Source organism: Danaus plexippus, chromosome 4 (assembly GCF_018135715.1).
Source record: "Danaus plexippus chromosome 4, MEX_DaPlex, whole genome shotgun sequence".
Classification (NCBI taxonomy): domain Eukaryota; kingdom Metazoa; phylum Arthropoda; class Insecta; order Lepidoptera; family Nymphalidae; genus Danaus; species Danaus plexippus.
Window position 1 is genome coordinate 1224270 of NC_083538.1, and position 22242 is coordinate 1246511.

The 22242-nt window shown below is 31.4% G+C and overlaps 3 protein-coding genes across 7 annotated transcripts in view; 2 read left to right on the top strand and 1 right to left on the bottom strand.

The window, feature by feature from the left end:
• Window positions 1-22242, top strand: part of LOC116768781 (CUGBP Elav-like family member 4) — a 281956-nt gene that overhangs the window by 244454 nt on the left and 15260 nt on the right. For all 3 annotated transcript variants that reach the window (XM_061526812.1, XM_061526815.1, XM_032659604.2), the window contains one exon: window positions 12811-12890. In XM_061526812.1, the coding sequence (XP_061382796.1) occupies window positions 12811-12890 (80 nt within the window). The remainder of the gene's footprint in view (window positions 1-12810; window positions 12891-22242) is intronic.
• LOC116768782 (parkin coregulated gene protein homolog) overlaps window positions 1-22242 on the bottom strand; it is a 204071-nt gene that overhangs the window by 163086 nt on the left and 18743 nt on the right. Inside the window, exons 2-3 of one of the 3 annotated variants that reach the window (XM_061526835.1) lie at window positions 7883-7960; window positions 1897-2072 (exon numbers count right to left, since the gene is read on the bottom strand). The gene's annotated coding sequence lies outside the window, so the exon portion shown is untranslated. Of the gene's footprint in view, window positions 1-1896; window positions 2073-2154; window positions 2173-7882; window positions 7961-22242 lie in introns of those variants that run through there. The other 2 variants (XM_061526837.1, XM_032659607.2) reach the window with 2 other exon arrangements.
• The window catches only part of LOC116768315 (putative mediator of RNA polymerase II transcription subunit 26), a 41531-nt gene continuing 31383 nt past the window's right edge, over window positions 12095-22242 (top strand). Inside the window, exon 1 of the mRNA XM_061526824.1 lies at window positions 12095-12104. The gene's annotated coding sequence lies outside the window, so the exon portion shown is untranslated. The remainder of the gene's footprint in view (window positions 12105-22242) is intronic.

The following is a 22242-nucleotide window of genomic DNA, read 5'->3' on the forward strand; positions in this document are numbered from 1 at the left end:
GAACTTTTGGCTGAGTTTTGTTTAAGATTTTTATTATTTTGGCAGCGGTCACTTGTTTTCAACATTGTAGGACTTGAACTATGTGGCTTAGTTGTTATTTTCTTTCATGGAACTCATTTTATTACAAGCCTTTTTTCTTTTCTGTTTTTGCAACATTAAGAGTATTACATTTTCGTGACATATGTTGCTATCTAACCCTTAACAGCAAACTAAAACGCGCTGCAGAATATAATTGAATAACAAAAACACTAGCATTCACTGAATCGCATTCACAGAAACAGTTGATGGATGAAATAAATAAAGTCGCATTACAAAGGACGAGATACCCCAACCTAAGACAAATTGCTCAATTACAAATAATTCCTATGCAAAATGGGTTTGGTAAATGAATGATGTCCGTACTAACTGACGCTTCATAAATTAACTTTGTAGGTGCGTTCTGAACTAGAGTTATGTCCGTAGGTAATGGCTTGGCTTATACGCTTAAAGAACACGCCTTAGAGACTTAACGGTAAGCCAGCCGGGGATATTAAATAGTTATGTTTTTAAACTCGTTTGAGTCAATGCAATTACCTTTTGTGTTACAATATAAAATTACATACTTTTGTAGAACTTGTAACAAAGAAAATTTTGTTGTCTCGTTATAAATCTATTAAATTTACCAAACAACCTTTCAGCGGAGGTTTAATAAAGCTTAATTCAAATGTATCTAATGGACTGGTCCAAAACAAACACACAGCTTTACGGCTATGTAGATGGGCCGGACTTGCATTAGGCTAAAGTTCAACTTTAAGTTAAGATGAACCTTCTAACTTCGAAATCAAAAATATAACTTAAATTAAATAATCTCCATTATTGACTCTCTTCTAACAGTTTATCCTTTCCATAGCAAATTACAACTACTGTTAGTAAATAGTGTTTATTTAAAAATTTATTTATAAATTTAACTGAAATCTAGCAATATTTAGAAGTGCTCTCATGATAACGTCACCAAACGTAGCCTAACCGTAGTGTGTTTGAACAGAGCTGTCGCACGTTCGTCATAAGGAACCAGCAACGCAAACACATTACGTCCTTCGAATGTGTATTTGTGTGGTGGAGATTGTGTACGTATTTATTTTTCTCACTCTCCCCACACAACGACACTCTCTGTTTGCCCTCACCGTTTACTCACGTGTACTCACCCAGTACTTTATTTATGCGTTTGGCTACCGTCATAATTATTTACGCTTTGGCTGCCCTTTGTCCCAAAAATATTCTCTCTCCAAATCGCTTTTATTTAACTTAATAATATTTCTGTAATTTAAATTTGGACCGGAACGTTTTCATTGCTTGATGTCATCATATTTATGTGATGTTTTAGGGTAATGGAGGGAATTAATTTTTTTTATGAATTTCAATTGCTTGATTATGCACCCGTAGTAAATGTCACGTAGTTAACATATCAAAGGTATAAGACAATATTAATTACTGTTTTAATTCTAAGTAATTCTAATAACAACTTTAACATCTTTGTTTATGTGACTACAATTCTTCAATTAAACGAAACCTTAAATCAAAACATGAAGCAAAGTATATAAAAATTGCACTTTCGTGGTTCGTTCTATTTCAAATAAAATAAAAATAATAACCAAATAATGAAACAAACAGTCTTTAAGTTGAACTAAACCTAGTTGAGATTTAAGTATTAATTGTTGTTTATAAACGAAGAAAGAAATAAGTTTAAAAATGTACAACTGACATTAATTCAGTTAACAAGTCTATTTTAAATTACTTCGAACTAGCTATGTAAAAGTTCCGAAGGTATGGGGTCAAAGATTTATCATTTAAATCCCAATGCAAAGAACTTGATGAAGCTCCCCATCAACATCGATATAGGCAAGAAAACAAACATACCTTGCCCGACCACGTCTCATTGATTTCGGATTATCCTCTAAGACCCCGCTCGCGATCACTAACTATTTCCTCGGAGGCTCTTTCATTATACCCATCTTATAGTTGATTGTTTTCTGGATCACATTAGGTTCGGACAAATGCACATTCCATATCTATGAAGATTAATTAGTTTTCGTCTGAAATAGAAAATAATTAGTAGTTTATATATAAGTAAAAAGTAATATTTCCATATTATAATCATTATATTTATAGTCATACCATAGCGTCAGAACTCATTCAATGTATACAGAACTGAATAATAAATGACGTGATAAAGTACTTTCGCCAATTTTCACTGAAATTCAATGCCTACACAAAAGCGCTAAAATTGGAAGTCTTTCTCAAAAGAAACCAAGTTTTTAAGACCATTTTCAACATGCGATCCTCGTTTAAAATGCCACGCAACTGATTCATATAACCTTTGAAACAAGTTTTCCCAAGAACCGCTACCCGCTACCCTTTCACGGGGTTTTGAAAGAGTCATTCAGAAATATAAAATACTTCTTATTGAATCTGGTTGTTCGTGAAAACATCCAATTCATTTATTTTCCAAGTCTCTTGCTATACACTCTCGTATATACTCGTAAGCATCTCAGTTTTGACATTTTTATTAACCGTTTATTCATATTTTTTTCATATGTTTATTTGTTTGAGTACACTGTGTGATATCTTGTTGATAAAATTTTATTAAAATCATTTGATTGCTGTTCGGAAGCTCGTTCGTTTTTATTGTTTTTCAATATCGTTTATATTTTCTTCTTCATACAAATAAACGTATGATATTTGATTGATTGATGTTTAATTGTATTGCTAGGGTTGTACATACATACATATATATATATACTTTCACTCTTATAGTTGAATCTCTGTTTAAGTTAAACGTCGACTTATTAACAGCCACGAATAGTATTAAATCATATTGTTTGCTTCTAGATCGATGTCCAAAGAGCCATTTAATTAATGACCAATCTCTCGGGTCTCACCGGTACTTACACTAATTAATTAAACTCTGCAAACGGAGTAATGAAGCTCCTATGCCTTTTTATTGTTTGAAAGTATTTTCTTTGGAGCGTAAATGAAAATCATGATGGTCGCCGGCCGTACCTACGAAACACTTTCGACATTAAATGATTCAAAATTATATCAAGTACAAATATACTCTTCACATAGGATACATAAATATAGTACATTATCAATCATTATTATTATTTATAGAGTATTAAAACACACATTCTATGATTTTCAAATATTTATGCAAATTACATATTTATAGTCAAAAGTAAAGAAACGTATACAAATAATTTTATGTTTTAAAATTGAATAAATAGAAAATAAATGTCACATGATCACAGTATTTCCAACATCGCAATACAAACAGTCTTTGAAGTCTGTTTAAATAGTGAGGTACGGCTTTATTGGATTCGAATATTACCCGAATGTTTAAAAACGAGATAGCAGTCCTCTGAAGCTTTTACTTTTGTATACTGTTTGCCATTTCTTGGTATAAATAGATGTTATTAGAGACTATTTAGTATAGATTTATTTAATGACTTTATATGTCCTTTTATAGTTAGATATATTCTATAATAACAGAAATCGCATTTGATAAAATATAACATTATATGTGGTATTAAAAAAGGTAAGTTATTTATAAAAGAATTGTTATCAAATAGAAGTAATTTCTGGCTGGTAACTGTTATTTATTATAAATTAATTTAGTTCGTTTAAATCTGGACGACCTCTTCAGGTTTTGACTTTGTTATAAAAAAGGAAAGACACGATATACGTTTGTAAAAACATTCCTATAACCATATTATTCTACAGCCGTTGAAAAATATGATTTTATTTAACGCATTTAATAATATGCTCGTAACACTTTAACACCACATCCAGATCTCCGGATTAAAAGACGTAAAAATAACTTTTATAACCAAACATTTTAGGCCAAGAACATTAGGGAAAATGGAAGAGACGGTTTAATAGGCACATGATATTTTAACGAGTGCATGAAGAAAATCGCGCATCCAAGAAAAAACTCCTTAAAGTCGACCTCTGTGCTTTCAGGATCACTTTATAACCACTTTGCACCGCAAAACTCTGAGCACGTTTACAATTTTACGAAGCGATTTGCATTGTATTTAAAAATGTTTTATAAAATAATGGCTTATACAAAATATTCTGTTACGTTTAATGATGTGAGAGATGTGATAAAGATAATAGAATTTCAGCATCATTTAGTCGATGTTTACTAAAAGAATTGTATTTATAAAAATATATTCACACAGATTATAAATAATAGAGACTAAATAAAAAAGACGTTTAGTCAAATAAAAACTTTGTAAAAATACGCTTTATAATCATCTATAATTATAATTATTTTTAACATAGTTTATAAATTAAATCGGACGAAAAATAAACTGCAAATAGAAATCGGTTTGTCAAAATGTAAAGGATCTGTTATTAAGATTGGACGATATAAAACGATATAGCCGGCGTGTGCTGAATACGAACACAGTGAAAATGGAACATTTAGATGGACAGAGTTATTGCGGTTTTTATATTGAGAGCACTTATTGTGAATGACTGAGCGTGAGGTGTTCCGACCAATCATCATACGTGCGGTGTTCATGAACAATATTCAGACACTGGAAGGTCGCTATATGTTCTCAGACTTGAATCGTTTTCTTCACAATCAATAATTAATATCTCATATATTATTAAGTTATTTACAGTTTTTTTTTTAAGACGACACATTTTAAATGTTAAACATAACGCGTGTGACAAAGTCGAAGTAAATCTGATACATATAAATATAAATTCTATAAAATTTTATTTATTAATATATTTCCTTGATTAATCACAGGAATATACATTAGAATATAGTGTCACCGATTGGCATGAAACAAATGGTGTTACACGATAACACACAAATTCCTATCGATAAATAACAAAGGGATCTGAAATCCAGCTACATATGTATAAGGTGCCATCAATAATCAATAGACCAACATAATATATCAAACACAATGAACGTTAATAAGGATAGCACTGACCTATTTCTTAAGGAGAATAAGGGTCGTAACACAAAGCAGACCCGTAACACACTGACGACACATAACCCCTTTATATAATTAACTGAAGTATATCAGTGAAAACAATAACTTATTAATATTAAGAATAATATAATACAAAAGAATTATATTTAAACTTATATGATTCTGCAAATGATTTACGCAGAGCATTAAACTGTCGCATAATATTTTATATGTAATGTCTACTTAATTAGACCTTGTATAATTTATATACAATGTTATCTGATCCGATCCTTATATAGTATTAGTGAAGCTGGTTAGAGAGATAGGAAGTCTAGTCGAGCGGTTAATTGTGAAGCCCTTTTCGGATAGCGTGTTTGACAATACTGGCATACTTTATCGTGTATTGATTGAAACATCACGGAATATTTGGTAGTTAGACTAAACTTATAGTCATATACATATTAATAACTGTAACATATTGTGGAGATAATTTCAATTAAGTGTCGTATAAGTAAATATTCTCTATGATCTACGTATCCTAATGTAGGGTATCAGCTGCATACATGTAACATGAGGTTTTTTCTGTCAAATAAATGCAAACTGTTATCTATAATACTGATAAGGAACCGATGTCACGTCAGTTTCGAATATTATGTAACTATTTCATAGTTTACTACTTCTTAATTGCGATTAATTTATTTTCAAAAGTTTTATATTTCAACATAAAGACAACACAAACATACAAATACCACAAACCGTCTCCTTCAATACGTTCCTAGTATTTAATTAAGCTAATTTGATATAAAAGTTAGATTTTAAATAATATAAGCGCGCCATCCAAAGAAACAACATTTAATGGACACGTAATGATCATAATTTTAAGATAACCATAATCTTTTATTAGGATTTTCAGTTAAAAGCTTGAATATTAACGTTCTTAAACGGATTTTATAGAGGGAATAAACGACTTTTATATCCTGGTAGCTACAGGCTCTATTATACTGTACTACCATACAATCTGTCAATATATCAATCGAAGGTAACACGTCTGTCAGCACATTATCATCTCGACACGCTGCAAAAATTTGGGAAAAGAAAAACGCCTGAATTCATATGAATTTACCCGAGCCAGCTCACGGGCACGATGTATTTGCGTACGCTGCTTATTAGTAAATAATATTAAAATCTTACTCATGTATAACCAAGAATGTTCCAAACTAAATTCCCTAATGACATTTATTTATTTATTTAATTGACATTTTTAAATATACATACATTTTATTGTTTCATTGTATTAAAACTATAATATATCAGATCGCATTTAACGATGTTAAGTAAAATAATAAATTTATATTCCATTTTAGTGTAGTAAGCACTGTACGTAATTTGCATTTTGCCTTGCTCTCGATGAGTGGCTGACGACCGGAAAAATAATGAGGGATCCAGCCGAGCGGCTACCAACCTACCATCGCAAACATTTACATACATACGTATGTACTACAAGTATGATCTGTTTGTACTGGCTGCGGAGTAAAGGCTTACAATATAACTACATAACTCTTCTCATTGACAAGATTAATGTATAAATTTATCTTTTACATGTATAATGTTGTGATGCCCACGTAACTTGCTGTTAATATACAAAATAATAGTAGTATAATTCGTAGAAACATTTCTTATCACAGAACTTTTAAGCGGTCGTCAAAAAATACGTTACAAAATCACACCATCAATGTAATTCGAAACTCGGTCTTTAAAACTCAATCTACCCGCATAAATACAACGTAATTGCCGATACAAGATAGAGGTGTTACTATTTCAACGCATTTGTAGATCACAATTATAAACACACGAAAACTAACTTTAGTACTATTGTCATTAAACAGAATATTGCATGAAGTTTCTTCAATGATATCGTATAGTTTTACTACCGAACAGTTGGGAAAGGCGTAATTGTGCGTTAACGAAAACCGGCTATAACATCGTGTAATAAAGATGCTTATGGTTTGTAGGGTTAGGGTCGTGTCTCTGATTGTACAGTGAGACGCCAAGGCGCAATTGTGATAACGCCCACGACTGTCGGTCACGCAAGGCCTCCTGAAACCAGATAGCTTGATAGACTAGGTCTTAAAGGGAACGATACCTTGTATATGAACATAACGAATAATATTCCTCGTTGTTATAAACACATCAAAATAAAAATATGCAAATTTAGACGGCGATTTCATAGATTTATATTTAATTTTGCATGAAGTATTTTTGATCACACTATACGATACCGACTATATGAATAGATTATAATAAGAATATAGAAACAATTCAAAATTCACATTTTCAATTCTCCAGCGTTGATTCGATTCAACCTGTCTTTCATTTGTAATACAATTGTATAATGCCTGTAAATTTCGTGATGTACTAACGAATACAAAATACATAAACAAAGCCGAAATGGTGTTGACAAAGTCAGAAAATCTAGTTAAACAGTTGAAAAGTAAACAGAGCATGCAAGCGACAGAGGAAATTCCATCAATTTGGAGTAGGGAGGCCGCAACACCTGATGAAATAAAGTTCAAAATTAGCCATTGTTTCATCCCAGTGAAGAACAAAGGGAATAACTTGCAAGCCCTTTGTCCCAACTTCACTAATAAGAGAAAGAAGCCGTTACATAGACTTGGGATTTAGCTCAAAACCATTTAACTCAAGGATAAAAGGAACTTAATTTTAATTGCTCAAATTTTTGTGACGTCTTTGTTTCAAACAAAAAAATTTCGAAACTTCAAAGTTATATAAAAAATAATTAACAAAAGTGTGATCTTAAATATTATATAAAACAGAACACAAGAACATATTTCGTGCTGTACAATTAATTGCAATAAGAATGTGGGCGAACATTGCTGTTCCACTTAACTCACGTCTGATATAAATATCCAAGTTCTTAGTATTTAATTAACTATCTTCTTACACGTGGGCACTGTTGTTAAAGAATTCACCTGAAACAAGAGATTTTAAGGTACTTAAAGACGGCTAATTGAAAAGCTAATACTGCCTTATAACATTAATTATGCTCTGAGGGCCGTAAGCGATACCCTTCTTATTATTTAGGGAGCAACTTTCCGGTGTAATTTCTTAAAGAGGTCTTAACGTTTGTTACAAGAATTCCTTGCTTTATCTTCTTCTTCTATATAAATAATTTGCTTTATTCCTCAGATTTTTTAGATAAGGAAGTTTTACGCGCGCTTTATTACAGCTATACACCGTACATATTGAGTATTTTGAGGAAAGTTAAGCGAACGGCTGGTCTAGATTTTATGATCTCTTTAGTTACCTCAAACATTTGTAACATAATATATTATGTTATAATGTTCTAAAATCAAATTTAGTTCTAAATGTTAAATTTTAATAACTTTATTCCTGTTCGGATTTCATTTTATTCTCGCCTGTTTCCAAATATCAAAAACTCGGTAATATTTCAAAGAGCCTGATAAGGGAAAGTTGTTTCAATGAAGTTGTTATCAGCAGACGAATGAAAGTACAGAGTAAAGTTAAAAGGTATTGATCTACGGCAAATTTTCGACTATATCTCTTTATTTGCAACATGATTTAAATATTGTATGGACATTTTATATAAAAGGATTATGCTATACCTTGAAAGTTTAAAATATTCTAGATTTATTTAATCTTTCAACAAAAGAGTTACTTTTAATACAAATGACCATAAATCATCCCATTTTAATGATCATGTCTTTAGACGACCACTAGTATTGATTAAAAAAATATACATCTTTTATTTTTCATGTCACTGTAATAAAACTAATTAAATATATCCGTTATAGAATTTGATTCAAAATCAAAAAAAAAATCAGTTATCGAGCAATTATAAATGTTTCACATTATACTAAATTGACTACGTTTAAACATATTAAGCTAAATTGGAAGCACTCAGCATAATTCCTCAGAAACAAGTTGAGTCTGCAATCAAAAATACATCAAGACGTATCTTATTCAAACAACGTAAGTGGAATCCCTTAAACACAAAATCTATTACGCAAAAATCTTTAGGGGAAGGTGAGTCCTCTCAGATCCCTGATGTTGACTTGACGGTAACCATATACAATAAAATATTCCTGACTTAGATTTTATTTACATCTCTCTTTTTTTTCTCTTTTACAAATTATTTTTGGTTTTCTTTTCATTAAGCACAGACTAAAAACTCTTAGATTTTTATTCACATCAAAATTTTGAAACATTCCTCCCAGAATATCCGCTGATCTTCAGATGAGATAGTTGATATCAAAGACGTGAGGTACAAAAGGAAAAAAACCTTTTCATGAATTGTGACGTCACAAAACAAATATTTATCGAAAACTATTTGGTACAACCAAACAAGTCCGACATAAATAAATACAAAACCAATTGCTGTTAACACCTACACTCGTTCTTTCTTTTGACACAACAAAGACGTATGAAATTCTGTTAAGAATACAAATATACATGTGTTCAATTCAATGAAAACTAAATATAGTGAATTAATACACAGTAGAAAAACATCAGGTGTTATATATTTGTTAGGTGGTAGAAAATACATCAGGTGTTATATTCAACATACCTTTTCTTTGCTACGTCGTGTTTGCGTATGGAATCACTATTCCTAGAGTTACTAAACTCGCATCAAAATGGAAATGAGAGGAATTACATAGTCATGACATTTTTGTGAAGCGTTCGGATAACTTGTGATTACAACTCCAGAACCACGACCCACAATACAAATACAAATCTAACATTTTAATAAATTAACTGCTATGATATTTTTTTCTGTAATTTTATAATTATCTTTGGACTGATTAGCCAATATCAATTTTGGGAGGGGATAACTCAACCATCAATATTAGATTCATGAGATTACTTTTACATTAAAAAAGATTTTGACTACAGTTTTATCTGGAAAAACGGTGTTTTTTTTTTCATTACTCCCATATGTAATAAATACTAGACTATCTAAATATAGAAGTCTAATTAATTCGTAAAAAAAATATCATGTTTCCACTTATTTTATTTATATGTTACAAAGACACTAAACAACCTCTCATTATATATTAAATTGAAAATGACAAAAACATCAGAATAAACCCGCCACGGGGTTGTAAACTCTTTAGATAAAGACGCCATTAAGCAATAAACTATTTCATATCTAGACGAGATTTGAAATAAGAAGCGTTCGAGTGCCAAACTTTTAAAAATATAATGTTTCCGATACATAAAACCATCCAATAATATTTGGCGACACGAGAACATTTCGGACGGTATCTGTCGACAATAAAGGCCTTTCGGGTGATAAAAACTGATCTGCAAGTTCTATGCCAACAGGAAAACAGATCTTTGGACGATCGCCAAGTTACCTGCAGAACACCGAACGCACGGACGCCGGGCCGATATTATAGGCTGTGATACGTGTCGTTATTGATCCCTCTCACAATAGCTTCAGTAAAAACATACAACATGTGCAATATAACCACGTCTGATATATAATAAAAAACTTGCCAATATTTTATTCACACATAAAAAACGAAAAAATTTACTTATATAACTCAATCGATAGAAACTATACTTTGTATAAAGTAAAGTAATCAGTGTTCGCAATATTTTATATGTACAGCTTACAGACTGTTCTAAACACCCTCGCGTAATAAAAAGCAGAAGCGCGTAATAATTTACGCCTATATCAACTATTGCTAACAGCTTTAATACCTGCACGAGAAAATAAACGACATTCAAAAAATACTGTGAAAAAAAGGCCCCTTTATGAATAAACAGAAATGCGGCGGGTGAGAATACTGTTTACCTCAATATATCTTTCTATGTAACATGTGTGTTTTGACATCAGATTATTTTACATGTAACTATGCAAAAAAATTAATATATCTTAATTAATATTCAACGATTATATATTATACATGGAAATAGTTCGAAAATGCAAATAACCGAGTCTGGAAACTCTAAAGCTTTAGACGCAAATACGGCAAGTCTTTAGCCCGACGCCGCCATGCGTGCCCCGATAACAGCATTACAAATTGCGTCCAAGTTTCTCTGCAGTGAATAGTTCAAAGTTCAAACTTTTGAGTTCTCACTTGCAAACGTTACCTTAATGTTGGATCTCATTGTAGCGGCGCCAGCCCGTCGTCCGGATATCGTCAATCGTTAAATAGCTTCCGATTATTAGTTTAGAAGTTGTAGCTTTTTATGGGTTTTTATCTTAATATACTCTTACATTTTAAATATTTTTACTGTCACAATAGAGTACTGAAAGAAAAGAAACTATTCTTTGTCACACGAATTGCAATTTCCGTCGAATAAAAGGAATGTTACATAAAATGTGCTATTTAATCAAATACCAGAAAAAATGGTTGTGAATTTTAAGGAAACTAAATCAAGCGTGTCCAAGCAGTCGTAACGAATGAAACCAATCAAGCATAATTCCTTTGAAGACTGTCACAAAAGATAAAAGTCCGCAATCTCTTTGGTACACTCTTTATTCGCCGCAAGATTCCGTGGACGCTGATTCAATAAGAAGCCACTCATTTTCCCAGTCATTTAAAAGTTAATAATTAATAGTCATTTTAAACACTAAAAACATCTCTATTTTGTTGAGTATATAATTCTATTTAAATATATATACATATACCTGGTATAAATTAAAGATATAAATTAGGGCAAGCATGAAACATAACTTTGAAGATATTTTAATAGATTATTCTTTTCAGATTTAAAAGCGTTATTCATATAAATAAATCAGGTTAAAACCCAATAAATGAAAGCTCAGTCATGTTTGCGAAGAAAAACATAACATAAAAGTAAACACAATGAGACGACATAAAATATTTGAGTAGGCATTGCTTAAGATTTCACGGATTTACGAGTAAGATAAAGAAAAATGTAAAAACACCTTTCGCCTTTCTAATTTTCTGTCACAGAAAAGGGAGTTAGGAGCAAAACGTGTCAGAGATCATCGGTGATTTAGTTGTTAAATCCAAAACTGGGTTCGATAGTCTCATCTTGATAATCATCCGTCATCATTAAACGAATACACATTCGCCTTTTTACTGTTGATATTTTTTCGTATGTGGTGTCTAACTTGCCACACCTGCGGGAAGCAAGATTGATAAGGTACCCGATACTCAGTGCTCTGACAGCTTGTTATTGTAAAATTGAATGATAATCCCAATGCGCACTGTTGTTTAAGATTTTTTTTTAGTAGTAAACTTTTTCGGCAGATGCTTTTAGCGACGAATGGAAATGGAGTGGAATTCTATTTATGAAATCTCTTGTTGATTTTTGTTTTGTCGTGATCTCTGTTCCTCATCGGATACTCACTAATCCTCAGATGTTGTCCAAAAATTTTTGTTGTCTCATTGGAAGTTATTCCCAAAATGGTCCCTAATTGTAATTAATATTAAACAGTGCTTACAACATTAATATTTAAGTGCACCGATGTTAAATTTCAATCGTCCCTAACCTCATTGTTCTCAAATGAACTCAATGTCCCTTACAGCTTTTGTCATAGCTTATTCATTCAAATGTATGCAAATTACATTAATATGATGTGACATTTTCAAGTGTGAGACACATTGGGGAGACAGTTTGGAATAGACTGTCAGGAATAGTTTTAGTAAGAGGCCTTAATGTGTTTATGTTAATAGGATTATACAACATAATTATAATTACGATACACTTAAGGTAAAACATTTTGGAAGCCTCACAATTTTAATAATAATTTTATCGTTTAGTTTTTTCTTATTATTATTTTTATAAATTGCTTGTTATTTATATTGCGTGTTTTGTGCAGGGTGCGCGTTTGTCAAATACAGTTCTCACCAGGAGGCTCAGGCAGCCATCACTAGTCTTCACGGCAGTCAGACTATGCCGGTGAGTATTAAGTATTTTCCCCTCACTATTATCAGTAAAATTTTAGTTTGATTCAAAATCTTAAATGTTCTTTGTATCTGGAAGACATATCTTTAAAATATCTTATTGTACCTTGGAATTTTGATTAGGTGTCCTATATTGAGTAATAGTGATAATCATGAGTAGTAATTTTAAAACAACACAGCACAAAAAACCAACAAGCCACTACCGACAGTACTATCACTGTATTATTAACAATATATTAGAACTTGGCTACAACTTGACAACCCTTAACCAAACTAAATCGTGGTCTTAAAGCGGGTAGCGGGTTTATACGGCATTTAGAGCATTCAAACTAGTTGTTTCTATCTTGTTTTATGCCGCATATGTCTTTAATAGCCAAGTTTAGGTTAAATGGTAATGAATGGCCGCTAAATTATTTGGAGATGCATCTATTTCAGGAATTTTATCAACACGAAGTTTGATACAATTAAAATTAATCATATTGACAGAATTCAATCGAGTATCACAATCGATGTACATATTATCGGCTATTAAAACAGAACGCTCTTAATCCACGTTGAAAACATCGTACACATTTTCACCGAACGCTGTCCGCAAACACTCCACTGTATTGCTTTACAAGTGTGTTCGCTGGCCGCGATCACATCCCTAATGTATCATCTGTATGCGGGTTAGTTCAATGAAATTTACATAATTATATACAGTTTTATACATACGAAGAGCTTTAATGAAATTCTTATATGACTGTTCATATTTTTACTCCGGATAGTTTAATATGTAAAATTTACATGCATAATTATAAAATATCTTAATAAAACCATGTACAAATTTAATTTAGAATCAACATATACTTACCTAAATATTTCACATGAAATGAATCAATCATAAAATTATAGATTTTCGTGAACCCTAAAGCCTGAATGTCAACGACCCTCGTCATATATGATGCTAACCTATTATGGCGTACGTTTTAACAGACAACTATAAAGTTGATAATTACTACCAAGGAACTTGTATTGAGTAATGTAACTAACATAACATTACAAATTAAATACAAATAATTCAAAGAACTAAATTGGTTAATGATGTATTCTTAAAAACGGATACAGATACACGTTCTACTTAGTAGTAACATTTAATTGACCACCCCACTTAATTTCGACCTAATATCCAAGCTCATTAAACTTTAAGCCGGACATGAGAACATTGGTATGTATAATGGAATACTCCGACAATAAATGCGAAGGAAGTTAGTTATGCACAAACAAAAAGTCCAAAATCGAGTGTTGAGGCCAGCGCTTGAGTTTTAATTAGTGGTCGCGCGATGCAGTCCACTACTCAGAATGGTTTGGCTCCATGTTATAATGAATATATCTACTGAATTCCTGATCCTTTTATATATACGCCAGATTAACATTAAATTGCGGAGGATATTTATCTTGGAATATTTTATTGAGTACATCAAAAAAGGAGTTTAATTAATCGTAATCGCCAACTGAAATCCTCGTACACAATAGACTTTTATCATTATTAATAGTGAAATAAGTATATGTAGCGGGTATTATGACTGTATGAAGCACGTGTTCTGTGGCTATAAATCAATATTATATAACAAAGTTAATCCCAATATCCTATTACTGCCTTTCTCTCTTTGCTTACGGAAGCTCGGTATTAATTCTCGTAAAAGGCGACTTCATATCACGATGAAGCCACATTTCTTTCATGAAACATGATTTATCTTTACATAATGGAAACATTATTATGTATCTTAATCCTTGCTTTTATGGTCTACATTTGAATGAATATAATTATAACATTAAAATATAGAATAGAAACTCCTTTATAATATTACATGAGCATTTTAAATATAAGCAGTTCTCAGACAATTTTTTTAATCGGACGAGGAAGTCTTTTTTATTAAATATCTTAAACATCATCGTTATATAAGAAACGGCTTTGGATAAACGATGTGGAGTTACCATCTTAGGAATAGGATACACTGGGCGAATTAGACTGGACGTAAAAACATAACAAAAAGTAAAAATTACCTATACATACATATATCTAATAATAACTAAATACAGAAAACTTTCAATGCAATCCATACCTTTTGTAAATAAATATTAAACAAACATTTTTTAACGTACAATAATATCAATCTGAAAAGAGATATTGATTTGATTATACTTAGTAGTCACTGACCGTGTAAACTTCAACTACGTTTTAGTTTATTGTCCCGGACGGATAACGCCGAAACGGCACAATACCGGACAAAAGTATATCGGACACAAAGGAAAATGCTCAAAATAATATTAACACATCTAATCCGAAAATTCTCTCGGATCAATAATTTCGAAATACAAGATTACGGGCGCGGAGACAGGGCAGACAAAAACGTCATTAAGCGAAGTAGAGAGCAAATCCGATGGGCTGCCCTTTTGTGTTGTCGCTGTTAAAGGAATTATCGGACTGCCCAATTCTATTCGCATCCCATTCGCTTGGTAATATTATAGGATATTAAATGAGAAATAATATACGACGTTATCTCCTAGGTGGATATTATTGAAAGTGATACTTTAACTGTCAACAGCATCAAAGATAAAATCCTATAAAAATTTAAACAAAATGAACTTCCAGCAACTGTTTATATGGCTCATATTATTTATAACAACGAATGGACCTTCAACAACACTTATCTCGTGAGAGTAAATCGTGATGTCTTAGATCCAGGGATATATTTTAGAATATCCAGCTACGTCATATTACCGGGGTCTTGTTGGAGATATTTTATGGAAACTATAAACTTATTCGTTTAATAACATGCCTCCACTACGGCCTTTTTATGACACAACTTCAGAGTCGTGTCTTTTTTGCGAAGGCAACAAAAGCCTTTCATGGTTATTGTGCTGGCCGCGTTTTTTTTTCGTGAGTTAAATGATGTGCAGTACTCCATTATTAAGATTCGCAAGAGTTTCAAATAATTTAAATGCCTTCACATAATTTATATGACTTGAAGAAGTGATGTTGTTCATTTTGAATGTTATTTATTATATTATATTAGAGGTTACTTTACCCTTTTCTTGAATTCTCGTTTTCCGATCACTTTATGTTGCATATACTGTACCATATAAACTACACATAACTAATTGTATCATAATGTTTGAAATGTCATATTTATGTTACGTAATATAAGGAAAGTAATGTTATAAAATATAATAGTATTGTCATAAGTTGGTTCAACAAAAATATTTACTTGTTAATGGAGAGAATAACTCGGTGTCAAACAAAATAGATGTACAAAATGCAGTCGGTTTCACTCCAAAATATTACAACGTAATCTCGCTGGTTTACTTTTTATTCTTTTCATTTTTACTTAGACGACTCTGTATTTTGTATTTTGTTTTGTTTACGCTTTTTTTGTCAACTGTTATTGAAGTTACATTTTGATTTCGCATTTCACAAATATAATTGAAAGTCTAATATGTGACGTCAACATTATTATAAATTCGCTACATAATTTTAAGCTTTTTATTTTATCTGCTTATAAATCGAATATTATTTAAAGTTTAAACTATTAAAAATAGGATCAACTCCATTATTTAATAAAGCTAATTAGAACAATACAAAACATAATATATGCTGTAGCCGAAAATAATAATGTTTCTCTACATATAATAAAATTTAAATTAATATATTTCTGACAAATTAATATAAATACATTCCGCCGGCTTCATTGAAACTTGAATGGACGTGAAGCAGTAGGTGCAAGTTAACTGCAACAAATATTTACGAGGCCAACACGGTATACACAACCGTAATAACTTGCCGTATTATGCAAACATTTATAAACCAATACGTTAAGAGTTATTTGACAAGTTATGACAGGTGCACAAATTGTGGCGCCGTGGGGTCTTTACGAGCCTTTCTCTTGGCCAGACTCCAGTGACCTTTGCCATTGATTACAACATTGACAAACTCATCCAAACTGCTGGCCCAGACAAAGCCGTAAATTGTGACCGCTGGCAATTAATTTATTTACAGCCTATAACCCGAGATTACTAGGCCATGTATATAGGTTTTTTGTAGTACGTTTTAAATTAATTCTCGCCTTGCACTAGTTTAATGTAATATTGTCGATATTTATACCATATACTGTTAGGTATGTGAAATAAAATTACGTATAATTTGAAATACTCCATTATGTCTGTGGATGTTTGGAACATCTTCCATCAAAACTGTCATATCTCAAGAAAGATTTTCATCCAAATTGGGGTTATTTTAAGATGGCTCCGAGTGAATAAACTTCTCTCGGGTAGGTTACAAAATATCCCGTTAACCTATAAGACGTGCTCATTTTCATTAAAATGAAAAAGTGCCCTCAATTTCAATTTTTCAGCTTTAGGCCTGAATAAATTTAGTTAACTAAGACAATGTTAAAATGTCTGAAACGTCGGGAATAATTGGATTCCATTTTTATAAAACTCGAAAGCCAGAGTAATCCTTGCAAAACTTTCTTTTTGTACAAAAATTGACAGCTATGAAAGGCCCAGAGATGGATTCGAAGATTGAAGGAGATTTAAAGACGATATTTTTTTACTTATCAGGTAGATTTCACCGTTTCAACTTTGTAAACTTCATTTTATTCGAGTACCAATTATCATTGAATAGGAATGTTCTGAATAGAAGTAACTTAGTTTTTATTCCACTTTCAATGTACTATAGTTAGTAGCTTCATCCTATTACACTCTTCATATAACTTATATTAGTAACAACAATATTTTTTTGCTTCAATTGTCTTTCAAAATATATATATCAAGTCAATGATAATATTAGTGTAGCAGCCCCAGCTCATAAATTTAATGACAATGTATTACAATTACCTGTAGGTCGTCTGTCCCAAGTCATCAAGTCGGCAAGCTCACAGCAATTGATAAACCTATGTCCCGAGACAACCAATTATAAACTCAACAGCCAGTTATTAAACGTAAACTTGAGAATATATAACGTTCAAAACTACCATTTACGTGATAAGTAACGTATATATTAAACAGATTAAGTTATGATAAAACTTTTTATTTTACTGAATTATTCCTTTGGTAGGTAAATAGATTATTTGAAAAGAAAAAAAAATAAATGTAAATGAAAAAAAAGAAAACAACTAACTGAGTAAAGTATACCCTAAAATCGTATTATCAATACAACACGCGTAGTTATCATGAAAACTCTCTGATAAATTGTTTGAAGCTTGTCAAAAGTGCTCACAAACTCGAACAATTTCTATCCTGCTTTATTTCAAGCGTCAAAGGCACAGAATACTATTTACAGAGCTTATGGACAAGGCGGGTGCGAAATTAAGAGATTCCAGCATCAGTACAAACAGTGTGTAACGACCCTTATTAAAGAGACCCCACTCAGGCATCATTTGGACACGCGCGCTGTGATACTACCGTCTCAAAAAATTTAAACAGATATATCTTCATTTCCAAATGACACGGCCGCGTTTGGATTATTACTCGATTTTAACTATTTTTACGTTTCCTTTTAATATTCTGTGGAAATGAAATAACATTTTAAAATATCATAACTAAATGTATATTTATTTTAAATGATAGTTTAAGAGCAAAATCTCTAATACCACAGTCCGTTTGATCAAAATAAACAAATAAGGAATTTAAAAAAATTACGATTTTAGAACTATCGATTGATTTATGTATAAAATCAATTTTATTTTTTGCATGTTAATCATTGGAACAGCAAGGATTACTTAATTTACCTTCAAAAGAATATATTACTATTTAATGTTCAAATTATTCAGAATTGTAGCGGATTGCGGGTAGCATTAAAAGGGTCCCAGGTTGGGCGCCATTTTAAAATGAAGACACAATGATAAGGTATATTTGTTTAGGCATCAAAGTACGTGCTGTAATCACGTTATGAAGTGTAAGGGGTTTGTGTAGGTTATGAGCTCATCTGTCTACAAATAATACTAAGTGGATGATACGTAGAAAAATTACGTATTTTACATACATATTACTTCATATTCAGGTTGTAAGTACTGTAATTTGTATTTTACGTACTTTCGAAATATATATGCAATGTATTAAGTTTTATTTAATTTATAATAGAAGAAAAAGGAGTCATAAATCTTAACCAAAAAAAATTAAACTTTCAAATAAAAGTAAGTCTAAATAAAAATTACATTGAATTAAAAGTGCTTTGTAACATTATCTTGTAACATAGGGTACACGTACCCCGGATTGTATGTCAATAAAAGTTCATCCCAACAAATCCGGGAATGCGTCTGGGCCTTGCGATGAAATTGATCTAAATTGGACCCATTCAAAACTTACAAGATCAACACGAGCTATGTTCCCCGAGCAATTTGAACTATTGATATTGTAGTTCCAAGTTTTAAATACGATCCGATTTTAAAATTGTTTTACTTTACTTTTTTCTTTTCAATATTTTTCGTGACTTCACTATAAATAAGGTTGCTATTCTAGATTTCATTTTATGATTAAACATGAGAAAAATATTATTTTAATTAATATAATTTAAATATCTCGTCGCCATGTAAGCTGTTAATAGCAACACATGGCGAACGCTCGTATGTTGAGCGCAACTGTTTGTTCAAATTTAGCGAATATTAAGATAATTCCAGTTTTTAAAGCGTTTTTGTATAATCCTGTATTACTTTGTTCTTAATTTTTTATATTATATTATACCAAAGAATTTCTTTTTCTGTTCACTTAAAATAAATTTTATAAATTTATGCTTTTTATTTCTAAGCATCTAATTTTTTACTTCGGAAATAAAACTTACTGAGTCTTTCGTAATTTATACAATACAACGAATATTCAGGCTGTATATCCTTATGTCACAACTCCATATCTACCCTTATTGAAAACATTTGCATATCTATATGGCAACCCTCGGAACATCTCCTACAAAGGACGACAAAAATAGGGTGAAACGTTCTCAATTTCATCGAAATTTTTTATAAGACACACCTTCTAATATGAATCTTAAAATACACGTCTATATAATGAAAGTAAAATATAACCCGGCTACAGTCTCCGGTAATCGGGATGAAATTTATTAACATAAAATAACAAAGGCTAATTAGCCGGATTGGGTGAATGGCTCCTCGCATAATATTATCTCCCTCCCTACATTAAATCAACTGCACTGTGCACGTTATAATTAACAGAACATGTAAACGATTTATTTTTAGTTGAAAAAAAATTAAGGATTTATTCCTATGTTTGTCAGGAGTAATAAATCGACTTTTAATAGTTGAAGAAATATATATATAATTTATATATATATAAAATAATTCACACGTCCTGTGTAGCAAATTATTAAAATAAAGATAAAATAATTTCTTAAATGAAACAGTTATTATTGAAATGTGGCCGTTTTAAAATTATTATGTTAAAGACTAAATTAAATTCATCGAGGGACTATCGAAATTCCAAAGCTCGAATCGTGAATATCAATTGATTTATGAAATATTAATAATTTAGTAGATTAATATGTCTACATTTGTTCGAGCGGTATCAACAAACCACGGCCCGACGGTCGCAAACCGTGTGTCACTTTTAGTTGAGTGAAGTTATTCTAGCTCGGTAGGAGGGCTCTGTTTATTTTCTCTTACCACACTGGGGAATATCCTAATTATGCTTATAGTGTGAACTCACTGTTGTTTATACTCTATGTTTATAAATATCAAGTTCATTATACGAGTATAGAAGTCACTGATTACATTATGCTAAAACAGAAGTGGTTAGTGGTGTGTTTAAAGCGGTCCCCTTAAGAAAAATAGTGATTAACTTTGATGGCAGTTTATTATAAGAATATATTTTTGTCATGTCAGGTAATTTAGTGAGAAAAATTACGTTACTCTGAACTAGTATTAGGGAAACAAATACGAGTACGTGGAGCTATAATGAAAAACAGAAGGCAATTAAAACTTTAACTCTAGATTGTTATCTGAGAATCCTGATCATGTATACTGATGAAGTTTAAAATTAGATATTTTTCTATGAAGGGAACAAAGGGACTCGGTTCCGCAGCTTTTTTGTGCCGACAAATTGCGGAACGGGTCGAGAGTGCTCGGCCAGGTCATATGCAGATGTATATTTGTTCAGTCATTAGTGATGTTTGAAAGCTGCTTAAGACTGTGGAGGGATAAAACGGCGAACTAGACAAAAATGCTCAAATATCTTGACGAGATAAAAATTATCTTTGTTAACTCGATCTAATTTATTAACTCGCGATTACGATTTGCATCTGAACACCTGATTAGTCTTTTAAAAATATTTTTTTTCTATTGGCATAATAAAATGATGATTAAATATTTATAATCGTTAAGGTTTTTATAAAAAAAATCAATATAGCAATCTGGTTATTTTACATGAAACCGTATTGTATATCAAAGTTTAGGGAAATCTGTCGAATTGATTATGTATTTTTAACGAAAGCGAATTCTTACTTATAGTATATAAAAACAAAGAATCAATGTTTTTTTTCATATGAGAACAATGCTTAATATATGAACTTTCGTTACTCATATTCTATAAGTTTACCACAAAAAAAATTGAATTAACAGAACAATGCGGACGGTTCCAATTCCGTAAAAAGGTTATTAGGGACAAATCACTTATCCATTGAACGTCACATCAATGTGCAATTTTTCACCACTCCAACCACATTTAAAGATCCATTTTATATGCATCAGGGGTCCAGATTTTTGCATTTGTAATGTGGATCATTGTGTAATTATTCCATCGTTACTGCCACCGATCTATACAGGGGATCGTTTAGTGGCCAATTTTAAATACCTTGAACCGTTCCTCGAATAAATCTGCATTTATAACGAATTTTTACAATACACGCTTTATATTCTTTAAAGCATCTCTGATTTCTCATTAACCTGCAAAATGTGCTTTACTGATGTTACGGTATTGTAATTTAACGTTACTTATAATATTTTGAACGTAAAATATGCTATCTTCACATATTCTCATTACTACATAAAAAGTATAAGACTATGTTAGCTTGCTTAGGGTATAGTTTTGTCAATATGTCAATATATATTACCTTACGAACTTAGAAACGGTTTATAAAGCTAGAATATTAAAAGCATGAGAGATATCTGTAATTTAAAATGAAATCTTTATCTTTAAGAAAGTATGAAAACACAAAGTAAGAATAATAAGATTTCCGCAACACATCTAGTTCAATCCACTTTGTAGCGGATGTTTTATACACACACCTTGTTGGAGCTGATTAAATTCATGCCAGTCCCGAGACAATAGCGCGCCGGAGACTGGGAGTTGCTTTACGT